The sequence below is a fragment of the Bos taurus genome, chromosome 7, assembly GCF_002263795.3.
Source record: "Bos taurus isolate L1 Dominette 01449 registration number 42190680 breed Hereford chromosome 7, ARS-UCD2.0, whole genome shotgun sequence".
In the NCBI taxonomy this organism is placed as follows: Eukaryota; Metazoa; Chordata; class Mammalia; order Artiodactyla; family Bovidae; genus Bos; species Bos taurus.
Window position 1 is genome coordinate 67,900,562 of NC_037334.1, and position 18,891 is coordinate 67,919,452.

General features: G+C 39.0%; 1 protein-coding gene across 7 annotated transcripts in view; it reads left to right on the top strand.

The window, feature by feature from the left end:
- Window positions 1-18,891, top strand: part of SGCD (sarcoglycan delta) — a 1,117,349-nt gene that overhangs the window by 993,059 nt on the left and 105,399 nt on the right. For all 7 annotated transcript variants that reach the window (XM_059888161.1, XM_024994220.2, XM_059888159.1 and 4 more), the window contains one exon: window positions 7,654-7,726. In XM_059888161.1, the coding sequence (XP_059744144.1) occupies window positions 7,654-7,726 (73 nt within the window). The remainder of the gene's footprint in view (window positions 1-7,653; window positions 7,727-18,891) is intronic.

Genomic DNA, 18,891 nt, shown 5'->3' on the forward strand with positions numbered 1-18,891 from the left:
TCTCTCTCCTTTAATTTGCCTTTTTCCTTAAATACGGAGATATTTTTAGCATTTCTCTTTGGTATTCCATTCCAGGGCTGGGCACACTGGTAAAAAATCCACCTGCCAATGCAGGAGACAGAGATACTTAGATTCGATCACTGGTCTGGGAAGATACCCTGGAGAAGGGAATGGCAACCCACTCCAATATTCTTGCCTTGAGAATTCCATGGACAGAGGAGACTGACAGGCTACGGTCCATAGCGTTGCAAAGAGTTAGACACAACTGAGCTCGCGCACACGCACACACACACACACACACACTCTCTCTCTCTCTCTCCCAGGGTTGCTCTGTTTTCCTGGTAGGAAATGAAGGTGATTAAAGACAGTCTTCTGTTTAGATTAGATTGTTACCTTATAAAATTTTCAATTTGGGGAGAAAACAGTTTAGCTCTGACACTTCTTATCCCACCCCTCATTTTATAGTGAAGGAAAATAAGGGCCACAGAGGGTTATGTGATTTCCCAGCATTACAGAGATAGGACTGGATTTCAGGTTTCTTGACATACAGAACACTTTGAGGGAAAAGCATGACTAAACTTGGCTCTGAACTTAAGTATACTTTCCAGAGAAGGGAAGCTGGCTTTTTTGTTACTATGGCAACAAAGTGCATTAGAGACTTTTTTTTTTTTTTTGGTGAGTTTACCCCCTACCTGTGCTAGTAGGAAAAAAGAGCCACTGAGCTGATCTTTATGATGATTCAAAACACTTTAGAAAGATCCTGTCACATGCTCTATAAGTTCCTGATTGATTGTGTGGAATTAAGTTATTGGGCAGAGAACCAGCTAATGGAAACACATTGATGAAATCATTTTTGAGGGATATTAAATGGAACTTAAAATAAAACTGAAATGTATAATAGGCTCCAGTTTCATCCACCTCATTAGAACTGATTCAAATGTATTCTTTTTAATGGCTGAGTAATACTCCATTATGTATATGTACCACAGCTTTCTTATCCATTCATCTGCTGATGGACATCTAGGTTGCTTCCATGTCTTGGCTATTATAAACAGTGCTGCGATGAACATTGGGGTACACGTGTCTCTTTCCCTTCTGGTTTTCTCAGTGTGTATGCCCAGCAGTGGGATTGCTGGATCATAAGGCAGTTCTATTTCCAGTTTTTTAAGGAATCTCCACACTGTTCTCCATAGTGGCTGTACTAGTTTGCATTCCCACCAACAGTGTAAGAGGGTTCCCTTTTCTCCACACCCTCTCCAGCATTTATTATTTGTAGACTTTTGGATCGCAGCCATTCTGACTGGTGTGAAATGGTACCTCATAGTGGTTTTGATTTGCATTTCTCTGATAATGAGTGATGTTGAGCATCTTTTCATGTGTTTGTTAGCCATCTGTATGTCTTTTTTGGAGAAATGTCTATTTAGTTCTTTGGCCCATTTTTTGATTGGGTCGTTTATTTTTCTGGAGTTGAGCTGTAGGAGTTGCTTGTATATTTTTGAGATTAGTTGTTTGTCGGTTGCTTCATTTGCTATTATTTTCTCCCATTCTGAAGGCTGTCTTTTCACCTTGCTAATAGTTTCCTTTGATGTGCAGAAGCTTTTAAGGTTAATTAGGTCCCATTTGTTTATTTTTGCTTTTATTTCCATTAAGCCAGAAGGAAAAACATAAATACAGTATACTAACGCATATATATGGAATTTAGAAAGATGGTAACAATAACCCGGTGTACGAGACAGCAAAAGAGACACTGATGTATAGAACAGTCTTATGGACTCTGTGGGAGAGGGAGAGGGTGGGAAGATTTGGGAGAATGGCAATGAAACATGTAAAATATCATGTAGGAAACGAGTTGCCAGTCCAGATTCGATGCATGATGCTGGATGCTTGGGGCTGGTGCACTGGGACGACCCTGAGGGATGGTATGGGGAGGGAGGAGGGAGGAGGGTTCGGGATGGGGAACACATGTATACCTGTGGCGGATTCATTTTGATATTTGGCAAAACTAATACAATTATGTAAAGTTTAAAAATAAAATAAAATTAGAGGGAAAAAAAAATAAAATAAAATCAGCTTGAAAAAAAAAAAAAAAAAAAAAAAAAAAAAAAAAGAAAATAAAACTGAAATGGCTTTATGGATTTTTCACTCAAACTGTTTATGAACATTTATTGCCAGTAAATTATATTGTGTCAAAGAAGGAATCAGTGGGTATGGCTTTAATAGAAACCTTTTTGAAATAATAAAATTGATAATACTTTATTATCTAAGAATGGCTAGAGAGTGGGATGGGGAAATTCCTCCTGATGGATATTGCGGATTGGGAGAGTGAAAAATGGTGTGAAAACAAGAAATTGGATAGGACTTGGGGAAAAAAATGGTCTTTTGGAAATGTGTTATCTCATTTCATTGTACATGAGAATTATTTTTAGAAGACAAGTGTTAAGGAATTTAGCAGGTGTTACTTGAAACTATAAACATGGGTGTTTTTTCATGTTTCATAAAAGATGTGCAAGTAGAGAGTTACTTAATCTGCTGAATGAGGGTATACAGTAGGGTCAAGGGCATTGGTTTTGGAGCTGAAATGCTGGAATTCAAATCCTGGCTCTCCCTCTTCAAGTGTGACCTAGGAAAATTTCTTGACATCTCTGAATCTCACATTGTAGCTTCATAATAGCAGAAATTAATAGTCCTGCTTTTCCGGGGTTTTTTTGATGATCAAATGAAGACAGTTGCAATTGTTTCTAGGTTTTAGTACATGCTTTAAATTTTCATTTTTAAGAGTCATAGAGGACCCAGATAAGAGGAGGAAAGAATAGGGTTCATGGACATTTTCATAAGAGTAGTATTATTTTATTAACTGTCATCTGATGATTGGAGAAGGCAATGGCACCCCATTCCAGTACTCTTGCCTGGAAAGTCCCATGAACGAAGGAGCCTGGTGGGCTGCAGTCCATGGGGTCCCTAGGAGTCGGACACGACTGAGCGACTTCACTTTCACTTTTCACTTTCATGCCTTGAAGGAGGAAATGGCAACCACTCCAGTGTTCTTGCCTGGAGAATCCCAGGGACGGGGGAGCCCGGTGGACTGCCATCTATGGGGTCGCACAGAGTCGGACACGACTGAAGCAACTTAGCAGCAGCAGCATCTGATGATTGCTATGGACCAGAAATCTCATTTAGTGTCCCAAGATCCCTGGGAGATGAGGGTATTATCAGTATCCCTTCTTTTCAGAGAAGAAAACTGAGTATCAGAGAGATTTATGTCCAAGGTCACTTAGCTAGTGAGAGATCTTGTTACTTCCCCCTGGAAAATCATATACATGAGTCCGTCCTCCAGTGCATATGGGAAATATGGACCCCTGTGGCCGAAGTCCAGCAAAAACAAAATCAAAGGGCATCTGGTTGGATGATGGAAGCTGAAGGAGCTTGAGTGTCATGCCCTTGACTTTGATCCACATCAGAGCCTATGAGTCACCCATCTTCTCCACCTATCAGAGCTTAGCCCCTCTGGGTTTTGCTGGCTTGCCTTCAGTGAGTACCACATTGACTGGCACTAAGAAAACAAGACTCTAGGGCACCATGGCTAAATGTGGGTTCTTTAGTCAGATGCCCAGATGTGAAGCCCAGCTCTAGCACTTACTGGCCATAGGACCACAAGCTAAACATGCCTTTAGCCCCAGTTCTCTTATGTACAGGATAAGCAAGTTTCTTGGTCTGTGAAAGAAAATGCAAGCCTTTAGATTGTATTTTACTTTAAAGAAATATTTATATTTAACCCAAATAGCATTCCTTTATAAGCATACTCTTATTTTAGAGGCATAGTTAAAATGCATTAGGTCACGATTGTGGACATTCATTTAATATGTGAGACATGAGGAGTTTTAGAGCTGTAAACTAGTTCTCTTACAGAAGTGGCAGTACTTACTGAAATGAATCCAGTAGAAGTCTTGGAAATCTAAAGTCAGCTCTGGCTGTATTCTCTATTGGACCTTGCCCCTGCCCACACTGAGCTTAGTCTAGTTGAAGAAATGAGATGAGTGTCTCCAAGGTAGACCCTGAACAGTGTGTGCTCAGTACCTCATGAGTGCTGTAGCCATCTTACAAGTATTTGTTGAGCACCTGCACTGTGCCAGATGATGAAGATATGACACAGAGCAAGACTTGTTCCTAGCCAGGAGTGCAGCAGATGCGACTGCAGTCAGCGAGCTGAGGACCCAGGCTCAGCTGTTCAAAGGAGACCATGTTCTTTCTTTCCACAAACACAGAGAATGAGCATCTGTAAGGTACTGGAAGCGCTATTGTCATACTATATATGTATATTTAGAAGGGTGGCCGAGCTCAGATCCCCCAGCTACAATAGAGGAATTCCTTCTTGAGCCTAGTCCAGCAAGATGTAAGAAGTAAAGTAGCAGATGAAGTTTTGTTACTGTACTTGACAAGTAAATAGGGTCAGCACAAAGTTTGGACGGGATATAAAATTGGCCCAAGCTTTTGAGGTTCATTGTTCATAAGAGCTTGCCATTCTTTGTTTTGGGATTATTGGTCTGAATAAGTCTATGCTACACTATGTGTGTGTGCTTGGCACAGTTGCAGAAGTTGCAACATAGATCTTCTTTGGCTTCAAAGGTCTTATAAAATGATGGGCATGAGAAAGAGGTGAAACATGAGTCTTCACAGCATTCTAGTAAAAATTCAAATGATGAAAGCTGTCCACGGGCAGTGTTCATTGCCATGGGAGTGTGTCAGACAATGATGGCTGATTTAGAAATAAGTAATACTCTTTCTGTTGCAGCTTTCATGGAATTCTTGGTAGAGGAAAAAGAGATTTGAGCTGAAACTAGAGAGTATAGATAATAAATAAATAATTCTCTTCTCCTTATTGAGTCATATAATTGTTCCTTTAAATTACATATATTACATAGAAATATAGACATTTTTAAATAGAGTTCAAATGACTAAGAACTAAGCATCTCTAAGAATGTCAAAGGGAAGTGCCTGTTAACTGCAGTACCAACAGATGAGAGTTGTTCAGTGACAGGCGAGATGGTGCTGAGAGGTTGCTGAGGGCATGGTCTTGGATTTCAGACAGCCCAGAGCCGTCTTCTGATGTGTCAGTCACGGTCCTGTTCTGCAAGCCTGTTTTATCTACTTGGCAGCCTCCACAGCGCCCCTCAAAAGATCCCAAAAATGTTGGAGATGGAAAATGGATATTCTGTAAAACCTAATATAACACATATGTAACATAAGCTACATTGTAATTTGTAATCTGCTGCTGCTGCTAAGTCGCTTCAGTCGTGTCCAACTCTGTGCGACGCCATAAATGGCAGCCCACCAGGCTCCCCTGTCCCTGGGATTCTCAAGGCAAGAATGGCAGCCCACCAGGCTCCCCTGTCCCTGGGATTCTCAAGGCAAGAATGGCAGCCCACCAGGCTCCCCTGTCCCTGGGATTCTCCAGGCAAGAACACTGGAGTGGGTTACCATTTCCTTCTCCAATGCATGAAAGTGAAAAGTGAAAGTGAAGTCGCTCAGTCATGTCCGACCCTCAGCGACCCCATGGATTGCAGCCTTCCAGGCTCCTCCGTCCATGGGATTTTCCAGGCAAGAGTACTGGAGTGGGGTGCCAATCCCATTCTTATTCAGTCACTGCATCAGTCAGAGTTCTTTAGAGAAACAGAACCAATAAGGTCTGTATAGAGAAAGAGACTTACTGTAAGAAATCAGCTCATACTTACAGAGGTTGAGAAGTCCCACAGCCAGTGTCTGTTAAATGGGAGACTTGAGGAAGGCCAGTGGTGTGGTTTAGTCTGAGTCTAAATGCCTGAATACTAGGGGTGTCAGTAGTGTCAATTCCAGTCTAGGTCTGAAGGTCTGAGAACCAGGATCACTGACAGCAGATCAATGTTCCCGCTCATAGGGTCAGGCAGGAAGGGCTGAACACTTCTGCTTCCACTTTGTTGTATTCGGACCCTCATCTGATAGGATGATGCCTAGCCATATTGGAGAGGGCAGACTCTTTACTCAGCCCACGTATCCAAATGCTACTCCTAATCACATCTGGAAATTCCCTCACAGACACATCCAGAAATAATGTTTAGTCAAATATCTGGACATCTTTGATCTGGTCAAGTTGACACATAAAATTAAACATCACAGTTATTAAGAACACAGTAAAGCTTCAATCACAGGAGCAAAATAAATAATACATACATAATAAAACTGAACATTCTTATGAAAATTTATACTGAAAATTGAATTTAATGGGGCTGTGGGTACATTTTGATATATTTAAAATGATGTGATTTGGGATCTTAGAAAGTAAAAGTGTCTATGGACGGTGAAAGATCTTCAGTGTCCCCACATGAAGTGCCCCTATGCCACTTGGAACTGTCAATTTCATGGTCTTGTTGTAGTGAATAAATTATATATATATATGACATTATCTAGCAATGTGGTAGTTACTCAAAAATGTTAGCTGAGGATGATAGTTATTATTCACAGAATAATGTTATTAATCTCATTAATAATAATATTCACCAGAATATTCTTTTAATGACCATATATAGTATTATGGAATAAACAAATTTTCTCATTTTGCTTGTGGTCTGTTACACCTATCAAATAAATGTTTCCATAGTTGCTACAAAAGCCAGGAAATCAATTCACTGTCATAGACTCATTAGTATGTGTCAGAATAAACCTGGATTTCGAATAATGCTGGTTAATGGAGGATTTGTACACATTATAACAGTGCAAGAGGATTCCTGAAATTCACGCATGAATGCAAGATATTATTCCACCCCTTCTTACAGTATCAAAGAAGTACACTGAACATATAAAAGTAAACACCTTTACTTCAGAGTACAGGATACTGCCTAAGTTTAATTGAAAAACAAATATGTAGTGCAATTGTCTGTGATAAACTGAGGCTTAAATGATTTGAAGACACTTTGAGAGTGGACAAATCAGATAATCACAATCTTTATGGCTGGAAAGATTCAACTGGTGTTGACAAATTGTAAAGATAAAAGCTTATGGCAAAATCAAGAGCTAAATGTCTAGATTGGGTTGGGAATCAATGTTAATACTCAAATTGTAAAAGTGCTGAACTTTCAATGATCTCTCATAGTGTTCTCTTTTGTTTAAGATTTCAAGATAATAGTGTAGAACTTGATTTGCTGAAAAATATTGGCTTAATTTTCATTAGGCAAATTCCTTATAGTCTTACAGTATTCTCCACCATCTAACCCACTGCTTAGTTGTTATATGTGTTATGTGATTTGTGCCCTGTGCTGCAGTAACAGAGTTCCAGTTGCTGGTTTTCAAAACACTTTCAGCTGGACAACTGTTAATATTTTATGAGAGACAAGATTCAGACTATGCCATTTCTAGGCATCTTTTTTTTTAAGTCGACATGGTATTTGCCTCATGACCTTACTCTGATCTCAGCAAGAACACATTCAAAAGAAGTTACTAGTTTTTTCAAAGACTGCTTGCATGAGTTGATTCAATGCTCTCCTAGCACAGAGACATGCCCTAGAGCCAGTGGCAGATACGTGTGTATTGGTTTGTATAAAGGATTCACCGCATTTAACTCCATTCATTGTGCTGACCCATCCAACACTCCAACCTCTGTTTGCTTTTTTCTTTTGTTTGCAGGAGCAGAGGGCACAGTGTTCCCTAAATCTATAGAGACACCTAATGTCAGGGCAGATCCCTTCAAGGAACTAAGGTAAACTTATGACTACGGTTTGCATTGATTAAGTGGCTATTTGCTCTCTCTGTACAACTGATTGATGATCCATTTTAAATACCTATGATGTCATAGTGTCATGAGTATATAAACTGGGAGAGGTTATAAAGGATGTGAAGATAAGTTACAACCAAGAGAAAATTTTCTCTGAGTACTAAAAGTTGAGAGTTTGGAGGAAGAGGTTGCCAGTCTTGTAATAAGATTTAAGATTCATTCATTCGCAATGCTTATTTCATGATGTATTTTGTGATATGATAATCCTCTCATATTAGAGAACTAGTCAGTAATTGGTGCTAATCAGCCCAAAGAAGTGTGGTGTTTAAAAGAAGCTGAATAGTAAATACAATACTTTATATATATATATATATATATATATATATATATAAAACACAAGCTATTTTCTGGAATGATTTGGTGCTAGGACTGGGTTCTGTGGATATTCCATATACTGGTGTTGATCAGATATCCATAAACATGCTGCTTTTAGCAGAAAAGGGCTCTGCAGAGCCATGTACTTATGGCAAACAACTATGGAAAACGAAAAGAACGATAGACATAAAGATGGACAAAGAGAGAGAGAGAGCTATAACCTAAAAACCATTCCTACCACCCAAGAGCTACCCCCAGCCCTCCTAAAGAAACTCGTATAAAATGGTATGATGATACAAATATAACTTTAAGTTTCACTGTGGGCTCAGGTTGTTGTTTAGTCACAAAGCTGTGTCTGACTCTTTGTGACCTCATGGACTGTGGCATGCCAGGCTCCTCTGTCCTCCTCTAACTCCCACAGTTTGCCAAGATTCATGTCCATTGAGTCAGTGCTGCTATCTCACCATATAATCCTCTGCTGCCCCTTTTTCCTTTTACCTTCAACCTTTTCCATTATCAGGGTCTTTTCCAATGAGTCAGCTTTTCGCATCTGGTGGCCGAAGTATTGGAGCTTCCGCTTCAGCAACAGTCCTTCCAATGAGTATTGAGGGTAGATTTTCTTTAGGATTGACTAGTTTGATCTCTTTGCTGTCAAAGGGACTCTCAAAAGTCTTCTCCAGCCCCATGGACTTATAGCCATGAAGAATTCAGTGAATATCAGCTTTCTTCATTTCTCATATTTCTTTTAATTAAGACCAGTCATAAATCACCATAAAGAGCCCTGAATAACTCTCTCATAAAGACATCAACTATAAGCAAATATACTGTGTTGCACAAGTCACATCTTCTCTTTGACAACCAATCCCAAGATCTCTATTTTGCTAAAACAGCAGCAGCCGCATTGGAGTAGGTGTTTCCTGAAACAGAAATACATCCTCAGTAAGTGGAGAATATATCACCTCATTACAAAACCATAGCATTCTTGCCAAGCCTGTGAGTCTTTATGAATATAGGGAAATAAATCAGGCCAATGAAAGAGGATAATTAGTGGGGAGTAAGAACCTTTTCTTAGCAAAATCTCGTGTACTATGGGCTGTATTTTTTAAATTACACACCACACTGCAACGTTTTACGTTTTACTGGAATAACTTTTCAGCAGGGCTTCTAGAGGCCAGAAGTTGCCTGACTCTGTGTTGATGAGATCCTGTGTTTCATGTTAATGTGCTAAAGCTAGAATCTTTTAAGCAAATGCACCCCCAAACCTGCATTTTAGAACTCTGAGGGAGCTCATTCTCTGAAAATGCACAGAATCCTTGTGGCTATAATGTAAGAACTCTTTCAACCAAACTAATGGGTGGCCCAGTTCCCTTTTTTTTGCAGTCCTCTTTAGGAGCGGGGAGTTTTATTTGAGGAGGGTGTTGGAATTTTTGTCTGTCTGTTTTTTATACAACTAGTGACTAATTTGCAGTGATCAGCCCAAAGATAAGTGCTGTCTAAAAGAAGCTGAACTCTAAATATCATACAGACTTTTTCTATGCAACAAACTATTACTGGAAGACTTAGGAAATAGGGATTTAGGCTAATTTTACTTTAAACAGGAAAATAAACCTTCTATAGTTAAAAACAAACACAATCATACCAAACAACTAAAAGACAACTATATCTGAGCATCAGCCCACTGTAGAGATCCATATCCTGAAGACCTGAGGACAGAGTGTTTGCTCCTACGAAGATGTGGATGCACTTCCTGTCCTCTGCACACAACCTCTGGAAACCTTGACATTTGACTTAAAAAATTAAACCTCTAAAATTTACAAGTAAACATAAGTTTAGTGCAATGAAATAAAAATTTTCAGGACATTGTTGCTTTTCATCATTTATTCTAAAATGATAAGCATATTCTATAGTGGCTAGAAATAACATTTTGTTACAGGAAGCATAAAAAGACTTCTTTACTATGTATCCCTAAAACTGGTCTTTTTTTTGCCTCTGTTTAGGTTGTGTTGATGCGAAATAGCTTGAACTGAATCAGGAGGCTAGACTGTGATCACTTGGCCCCTCTGTTCTTCTCGAAATTTTTTATTACTTTTTTTTTTAATGACACTTTGTGGCAGAACCTCTGACCAATTGAAAGAATAATCAGATAGATTAGCCCAGACCAGTGTGTCTGTGAATGTTTCACATTTTCCATCTAATGGTGCTGCATTTTTACTCCCAGTTATTGACTGGTATTGACTTTGGATGTTGAGTAAATAGGTAATGAACTGGCTAACTAAGTCTTCTGACCTCTGGCTTTAAAGTTGGGTCAGTTTTACTGACCTAACACTGGTGTGTTTTCTGGTTATAGAAAAGTAGAGTGATCTAAGGGAGTTCCCTGGACTTGTACCAGCAGGTCACACTGTGAACTGTTCAGGTGAAGCAGAAACAGTCACTCCTTAGTGGCAGCTGGATAGAGGGGAAAGAGCCCTGAGCTGAGAGTCAGGTACCTACTGCGAGCCTGCAGTGTGGCCTTGAGCTAATTTTAGAACTCTGCTGTCCCTAAAAAGCTAGGTTACTTCTTGCTTCAAATGTCTAATCTCTTTACATTATTTTTCATTTTTTTAATAAATAGCTTTAAATTTAAAGAAGAGTTGCAAAATTCATGGAAATGATTCAATTCACATGCACCCTTCACCTGATAGTCCTCTAATGATAACATCTAACATACTCATGATAAATTTATCACAATTATGAAATTAATATTGTTACCTTGTTCAGTTACTAAATCATGCCTGACTCTTTGTGACCTCATGGACTGCAGCACACCAGGCTTCTCTGTCCTTCACTATATCCTGGAGTTTGCTCAAACTCATGTCCATTGAGTCGGTGATGCCATCCAACCATCTCATCCTCTGTCGCCCCCTTCTCCTCCTGCCCTCAATCTTTTCCAGCCTCAGGGTCTTTTCCAATGAGTAGCCAAAGTATTGGAGCTTCAGCATCAGTCATTCCAATGAATATTTAGAGTTGATTTCCTTTAGGATTGACTGGTTTTATCTCCTTGCAGTTCAAAGGACTCTCAAGAGTCTTCTGCACCATAGTTCGAAAGCATCAGTTCTTCAGTGCTCAGCTTTCTTTATGGACCAACTCTCACATATGAACATGACTACTAGAAAAACTATAGCTTTGACTAAAGGGACTTTGTGGGCACAGTGATGTCTCTGCTTTTTAATATACTATCTACATTTGTCATAGCTTTTTTTCCAATGAGCTAGTGTCTTTTCATTTCATGGTTGCAATCATCATGCACAGTGATTTTGGAGCCCAAGAAAATTAAATCTGCCACTGTTTGTATTTTTTCCCTCCATCTATTTGCTGCAAAGTGATCGGATCAGATGCCATGATCTTAGTTTTATGATATTGAGTTTTAAACCAGCTTTTTTACTTCCTCTATCACCTTCATCAAGAGGCTCTTTAGTTCCTCTTTGCTTTCTGCCATTTGGGTAGTAGTATCTGCATATCTGAGGTTATTGATATTTCTCCTGGCAATGTTGATTCCAGCTTGTGATTCATCAAGTCTGGCATTTTGCACGATGTACTCTGCATACAAATTAAATAATCATAGTGACAGCATACAGCCTTAATGTACTCCTTTCCCAATTTTGAACCAGTTCGTTGTTCCATGTCCAGTTCTAACTGTTGGTTCTTAACCTGCATACAGGTTTCTCAGGAGCCAGGTAATCTGGTCTAGTATTCCCTTCTCTTTAAGAATTTTCCACAGTTTCTTGTGATCCACACAATCAAAGATTTTAGCATAGTCACAGAAGCAGAAGTAGATGTTTTTTTCTGAAATTCTCTTGCTTTTTCTATGAGCCTACAGACATTGGCAGTTTGATCTCTAGTTTCTATGCCTTTTCTAAATCTGACTTGTACATCTGGAAGTTCTCGGTTCATATACTGATGAAGCCTAGCTTGAACTATTTTGAGTATTATCTTGCTAACATGTGAAATGAGTGCAATTGTGTGGTAGTTTGAACATTCTTTGTCATTGCCTTTCTTTGGGATTGGAATGAAAACTGACTTTTTCCAGTCCTGTGGCCACTGCTGAGTTTTCCAAATTTGCTGGCATATTGAGTGCAGCACTTTCACAGCATCATCTTTCAGTATTTGGAATAGCTAGAATCCCATCAACTCCACTAGCTATGTTTGTAGTACTGCTTCCTAAGGCCCCTTGACTTCACACTCGAGGATGTCTGGCTCTAGGTGAGTGATCACACCATCATGGTCATCCTGATATTAGGACTTTTTTGAACAGTTCTGTGTATTATTCTTGACACTTCTTCTTAAATCTCTTCTTCTTCTGTTAGGTCCTTGCCACTTCTGTCCTTTACTGTACTCATCTTTGCATGAAATGTTCCCTTGGTATCTCTAATTTTCTTTAAGAGATCTCTAGACTTTCCCATTCTATTGTTTTCCTCCATTTCTTTGCATTGTTCAGTTAAGAAGGCTCTTTGTCTCTTCTTGCTATTTTTTGAAACTCTATATTCACTTATGTATATCTTTCCGTTTCTCCTTTGCCTTTAGCATCTCTTCTTTTCTCATCTGTTCGTAAGGCCTCTTCAGAAAACTATTTTTCCTTCTTGCATTTCTTTTTCTTGGGGATGCTTTTGATCACCACCTCCTGTACAGTGTTACAAATCTCTGTCCATAGTTTTCAGGCGCTCCGTCTCTCAGATCTAATCCCTTGAATCTATTTGTCATTTCCACTGTATAATCACAAGGGATTTGATTTACATCATACATGAATGGCCCAGAGGTTTTCTCTACTTTCTTCAATTTGAGTCTGAATTTTGCAATTAGAAGCAATAAGAAGTTCATGATCATGAAATTAACATTGTATGCATATAATCTTATTTTATATAAGATTTGTTTAAAAGGATGCAGTCACCTGAATGTCTTATAGATTGAGAAATACACACAAAGGATTTTAACAGAAAATTTATTTGTGGGAATGTGAGTTAGTGCATCTTTAGAACTCCCACTACAGTTCAATTGGAATGTTTCTAATAAGAATTTTTGTTCTCTTCTTTAAAAATAACATTCTATGCCCAGATTTTCTTGGTCTTGTTAATGGGAAACAAACTGAATTAAAAGGTCACAGTTTTATTTATACTTAGATTGACTTCTCAGATAAACAAGTAAAACTGAAATATCCATCCAGTGTTTCCCAGCTCCCCAGCCAATCAAACATGAAAAAAAAAAAAAAAATCTAACTATTTTAGATACCTTTTCTGTTGGGATAATGTTTGTTTCCTCAGAACCCCTTTCTTGGCTGTTGGAGAGTTTTTGTTTTATTTTGTTTGGTCTATTGTTTGTTTGTTTGCTTGTTTGTAAATAAGAGGCAGATTTTAGGCCTCTGACATTTCTTCCGATAAGCTCTCAACTCTCAGCTACAGGAATGGGAGCTTCCTCCCTGCTAGAGTTTTTCACTGCTTTTCTTTCCATACTTACTGTGGGACTTTTCTTCTGTGGAGCACAGGCTCTAGGCACACAGGCTTTAGTGGCTGTGACCTGCGGGCTCATAGTGGGGGCTTAGTAGCTGTGGCACCAGACTCAGTTGCTCCGCAGCGTGTGGAATCTTCTCGGACCAGGGATCAAACCTGAGTCCCCTGCATTGGCAGGCAGATACCTATCCACTGTCCCACCAGAGAAGTCTGCCCATTTTCTGATGGGGATTTCTTTTTTATATAGAACTATATGTGCGCTGTATATTTTGGACATGAATCCCTTGTTGGTCACTTTGTTTGCAAATATTTTCTCCCATTCTGTGGGTTGTCTTTTTAGTTTGTTCATACCAAATGTTTTTTTTTAACACTTTATTAAGAGTCAAGGCATGTGCTAAATACTCTGAATGTAGAGCTAAATGCATACTCAAATAATTTATAGTTAAGGAAATAAAATGGAAAGGAACTTCAAATTACTAGGTAATAAGATCTGGGGTAGGTATATGAACCAAATCAGAGGAAACACAGAGAATGACAAAACCTACCTAAATGAGTTAAATAAGCTTCACAAAGGAAATAACATTTTAGTTTCCAGAATAAAAAAAAAGCAGAAACACATCTCAAAAATCAAAAAGTGTGGTTCTCTACAGCCTTTTAATATAGGGGAAAGTATCCCAACCTATTTCTCTAGCTCCCAAGAATGTTACTGTGTTATTTACAAACATAAGGGACTGTAATTTCCTTATAATACTATGTTCTTTAAAAAATTGCATGAATGCAGTTTCAAATATGGTCACAAAAGACTGAAAATTTTACAAGCTTCAACAGTATTTAATTGAATTCAGAAATGAAAGTTTCAGTGACAGCAAACCCATTCTACAGTCCCAAGTATGGTGGTGTTTTGTTACTGTTTATTTTTTTCCATGATATTACCAGAATTTTAATGATAAAACTGAAAAATTATAAAATACATCTATGGCTCCAAATAATGCACTTAACCAAAGTGAAACTGAAAGTCCCTCAGTCAAGTCCGACTCTTTGAGACCCCCATGGACCATACAGTTCATGGAATTCTCCTGGCCAGGATACTGGAGTGGGTAGCCTTTTCCTTCTCCAGGGGATCTTCCCAACCCAGGGATCAAACCCAGGTCTCCCACATTGCAGGTGGATTCTTTACCAGCTGAGCCATAAGGGAAGCCACTTTTTTTTTTTTTTTTTTTAACCAGGTAAGTACTAAATCTGACTCCTTTGGAAATGTGTGAATTTAAAGTTTGTGTGTCTCATTGGGAAACAAGGATTAGCAAAGCTTCCACAAGTTGACAAAAATGAACTGATTTTTCTTTAATTGTATTTTTAAATGTCTATAGCCAGCTAAGTGTTTATTGGCTCTCAGTGGTTTATAAATTTAAGTGACAAGAACAGTCTGTCAGAGCTTTAGGGTTCATTTAATTAGAGGCTTGGCAGTCCTCTTCCCTTCTTTGTCCTCTTCAAAATTCACAATACCAAAAATAATTGGTCAACAGTCTGATTTAAAAAAATATATACACACACAGGTAAAGGGAAAGAAACACACTGAGACAAAGACAGAAATGCAAAGAAAGAGCTGGAGGGAGTGGGGAGCGGAGCAAAGAGGTAAGATCTGTGTGTTGAGCTTTCAGCTATGGTGCATGGTCAATGAGGGAATACCATTGTGGAGGAAATTTATATATTTTTTCCTTTATACATTTTGCAGACATGTTCTGTAATTTTCTTTATTTCTTATTCCCTCTCTTGTACCCCCTAACTTCATATACTTAGACTAATTTTTATAGTTCTGTTTTGCATGTATTAGATTTAGAATTATTCGATCATATAGCACAAATATTGAAGTGAATCAAAAAAGAAGTGAAAAAAATATAATAGACCAGATAATAGCATAGTTACTTATTCCAGGGCCATAGAATATAGAATAAGGATGAAATAGTGTCCCTGTTGGTCAAGAACCTGTGCTTTTTCTTTTTTCAACTTTTTATTTTGTTTTGGAGGATAGCCAATTAGCAGTGTTGTGATAGCTTCTGGTGGACAGCAAAGGAACTCAACCATACATATACATGTATCCATTCTCCCCCAAAATCCCCTCCCATCCAGGCTGCCACATAACACTGAGCAGAGGTCTCTGTGCTATACAATAGGTCCTTGTTGGTTATCCATTTTAAATATAGCAATGTGTACACATCCATCCCACACTCCCTATCCTTTCCCCTGAAGAGCTTATGCTTTGAATTTGGCCCCTATGTTTGTCTGCTTTGTGACAGACTTGCTTGGACAAGTGTCTTGAGTTCTCCTAGCCCCAGTTCCTCCAATGGAGGAAAAGTTCAGTGAATACTATTTTGATACATGTTAGCTATTTGGAGAACCCTCAAGAAGCTCTCTCTCATAGGGGTGCAAGAAATCAGATGGAAGTTTCCAGAGTTTAGTATTTCTTCAACCCATAAAAAGTTTCCATCAAGTCATGGTAACCAGCAATTATTTCTCAAAGACAAAAGCAAAAAACTATTGAGTATTTCCATCTACTATTAACTGCATTTTATATAAGAAAAGGATGTAAGAAGACAGAATAAAAGACAGTCTCATAATTGAATACAGGACAATCTCAATTAACTATATTAACATGTCATTGTATTTTCTCCATTTTGCCAAAAATGCTTGTGACTACCTTACAACTCTTCTCTTCACACATTTCATAGTACATGCCAAGAAAAATAAGATCTGAGAGCCACAGGCCAGGGCTTAATGAGGTACACTTGACTTTAATACTGTCTGGTTTAAAATCATAAAACTAATACAGCTTGTGCATCTTCAAGATGAGTCAGTATATATATATATATGTCCCTTTTCTTCCTCACTTTCTCTTCCTCCTATATTCCAACATCCAATAATTATTCTAGTTTGTTCCTATTAGTACTAGAGTTTTAATTCTTCTATATATATTTCCCTTTTCCTCCTTATGCCCAGTCTTTCTCCAGTTACCCTTTTCACCATGTTTCTCCTAGAATACATAAGGAGAACAACAAGAGGTAAAGGATAGGAGATATTTAAGGTATCTTCACCTTTCCTTTTGCCTTGTTTATCAACAGTTTCATTTCTGTGATAAATAGTCCATCTTAAAGATATTAAACCCATGAGTCTGTGTTCATCTGCTTGCTACATTATGATTCTATCATTAGAGGCCAGAGAATGATAGATGGCAGATGATATCACAGGGTAAACTGAGGCTCAGACATAGATGAGTCCCATTCAGACAGAAAGAAGATGAGGAAAGTTCATCTCTTCTGGTCTTTGGTGAATTGTGGGAAGAAGATAGGAAATGTACAAAAAGCAGGTGGTGAAATATGTGTCCTGATGACCTTTCTTTCGTGAGTCAAGGAGGGAAGAAACCAAGTAGGGTTTATGGAAAGTCAAGGCAATGGCACCCCACTCCAGTACTCTTGCCTGGAAAATCCCATGGATGGAGGAGCCTGGTGGGCTGCAGTCCATGGGGTCTCTGAGGGTCGGACACAACTGAGCAACTTCACTTTCACTTTTCACTTTCAGGCATTGGAGAAGGAAATGGCAACCCACTCTAGTGTTCTTGCCTGGAGAATCTCAGGGACGGGGGAGCCTGGTGGGCTGCCGTCTATGGGGTCACACAGAGTCGGACATGACTGAAGTGACTTAGCATTAGCAGCATGGAAAGTCAAAACCAGAGGGTCATTGTGCATTTTCATTTGGGGTTCCAGGAAGAAACCAACTTGTAAGGCGATCCCATAACCCACTGGAAAGAGATGAAAAGGGGACCTAGGTCAGCAATCTGGAATCTCATTTAGTTCCAGAGGTGGTAGGTGGGGGAAAGGCAGTTTGTAGAAATGTTTATGTAGTGTTGTGTCAAGGAATGCATTTGGCTAACTGATGATGTGAGCTGGCTGGTCCTGGGGAGCATCACTGCAGTGGGGCTGAGAGCACCAAAGAAGACATTCCAGTTTGGCACAATGGGATACCTGCCCAGATCTCAGGGTCTACTAGTACCATTCAATCCTGGTTCAGTGGGTCCTGTGGGAGCCCAGAGAGAGTTTATCCAGGGAGGACTCAGGCATGAAGTTCTAGCCTGTTGCAGATCAAAGCAACATCTCCTAGAATCTCAACTTGCTCTGTTCCTGTCACCACATGCTCACATAAGCCCACTTCTGCCATATCCATAATGGTATATGAAGGAGGGAGAACAAAATTTAGACTGATTATTTATCCTAATGAGAAAGTTGAAACTTCTCGTTTACAGAGAGGACGCCAGAATAGAGTAATTTTTTCCTCAACAATCCAAAAGGATAAGATTAAGAGAAAAATTAAGTCAGGTAAGAACCATAAAGAAATGCCTTTTGTTTTCATGGATGAGCATGGTTTTTTACATTGGCCAGCTTGCAATACTTGCTTTCTGGGTAGCTCAAATGGTAAAGAATCTGCCTGCAATGTGGAAGACCTAGATTCAATCCCTGAGTCTGGAAGATAGATCCCTTGGAGAAGGGAATGGCAACCCACTCCAGTATTCTTGCCTGGAGAATCCCATGGACAGAGGAGCCTGGCAGGCTATAGTCCATGGGGTCACAGAGTTGGTTATGACTAAGCGACTAACATTTTCACTTTCAGCTTGCAATACAGGGTATCATGCCAGTCACAAAGTAGCTACATGACTTTACCAAACTTCCCAGGCTATAAGTCTTCCTCTGTGTCTTGTAGGGACCACTAGATATGAGCAAAAGCATCTTTATCTGCAAGTTTTGAGTGAGCGTTGATTAGAATTATGATCTAGATCTGATGCTCTCAACGTGCTTGCCAAGACTGGTCCTGGATTTTTAATCCTTTTAAGTCCATAAGATATGAGGGGAAAAGCCTTAATAACTGAAACATGTCACAAGACTTTCTCTCAAAATCATTACTGGACTGTCTACGAAAGCTAGAGTCATCAGTCTTGTGCAGTGAGGCATCTGATCATCCTATAATGGCCAGCCCATTTTTGTCTGAATTTGAGAGGCAGTGTGACATATTATCATTATCTAAGACAAGTGTGTTTCTTTAAAAATTCAAATTCTATCCTTTAACTTTTTAACTTAAGACTATAAAATGTGAAAATATGAAAAAAAAAAAGTGTTCAAAAGATAAGACCATAACTGGGAGGGGTATATAAATTTGCACTTTTGTCCATGTCATCGGGGCAGGCAGGACATCATAAAGTAAGTGCTAAGCTCTCTGCCTTTTAGAGCAGATTGGGCATGTGTATATATC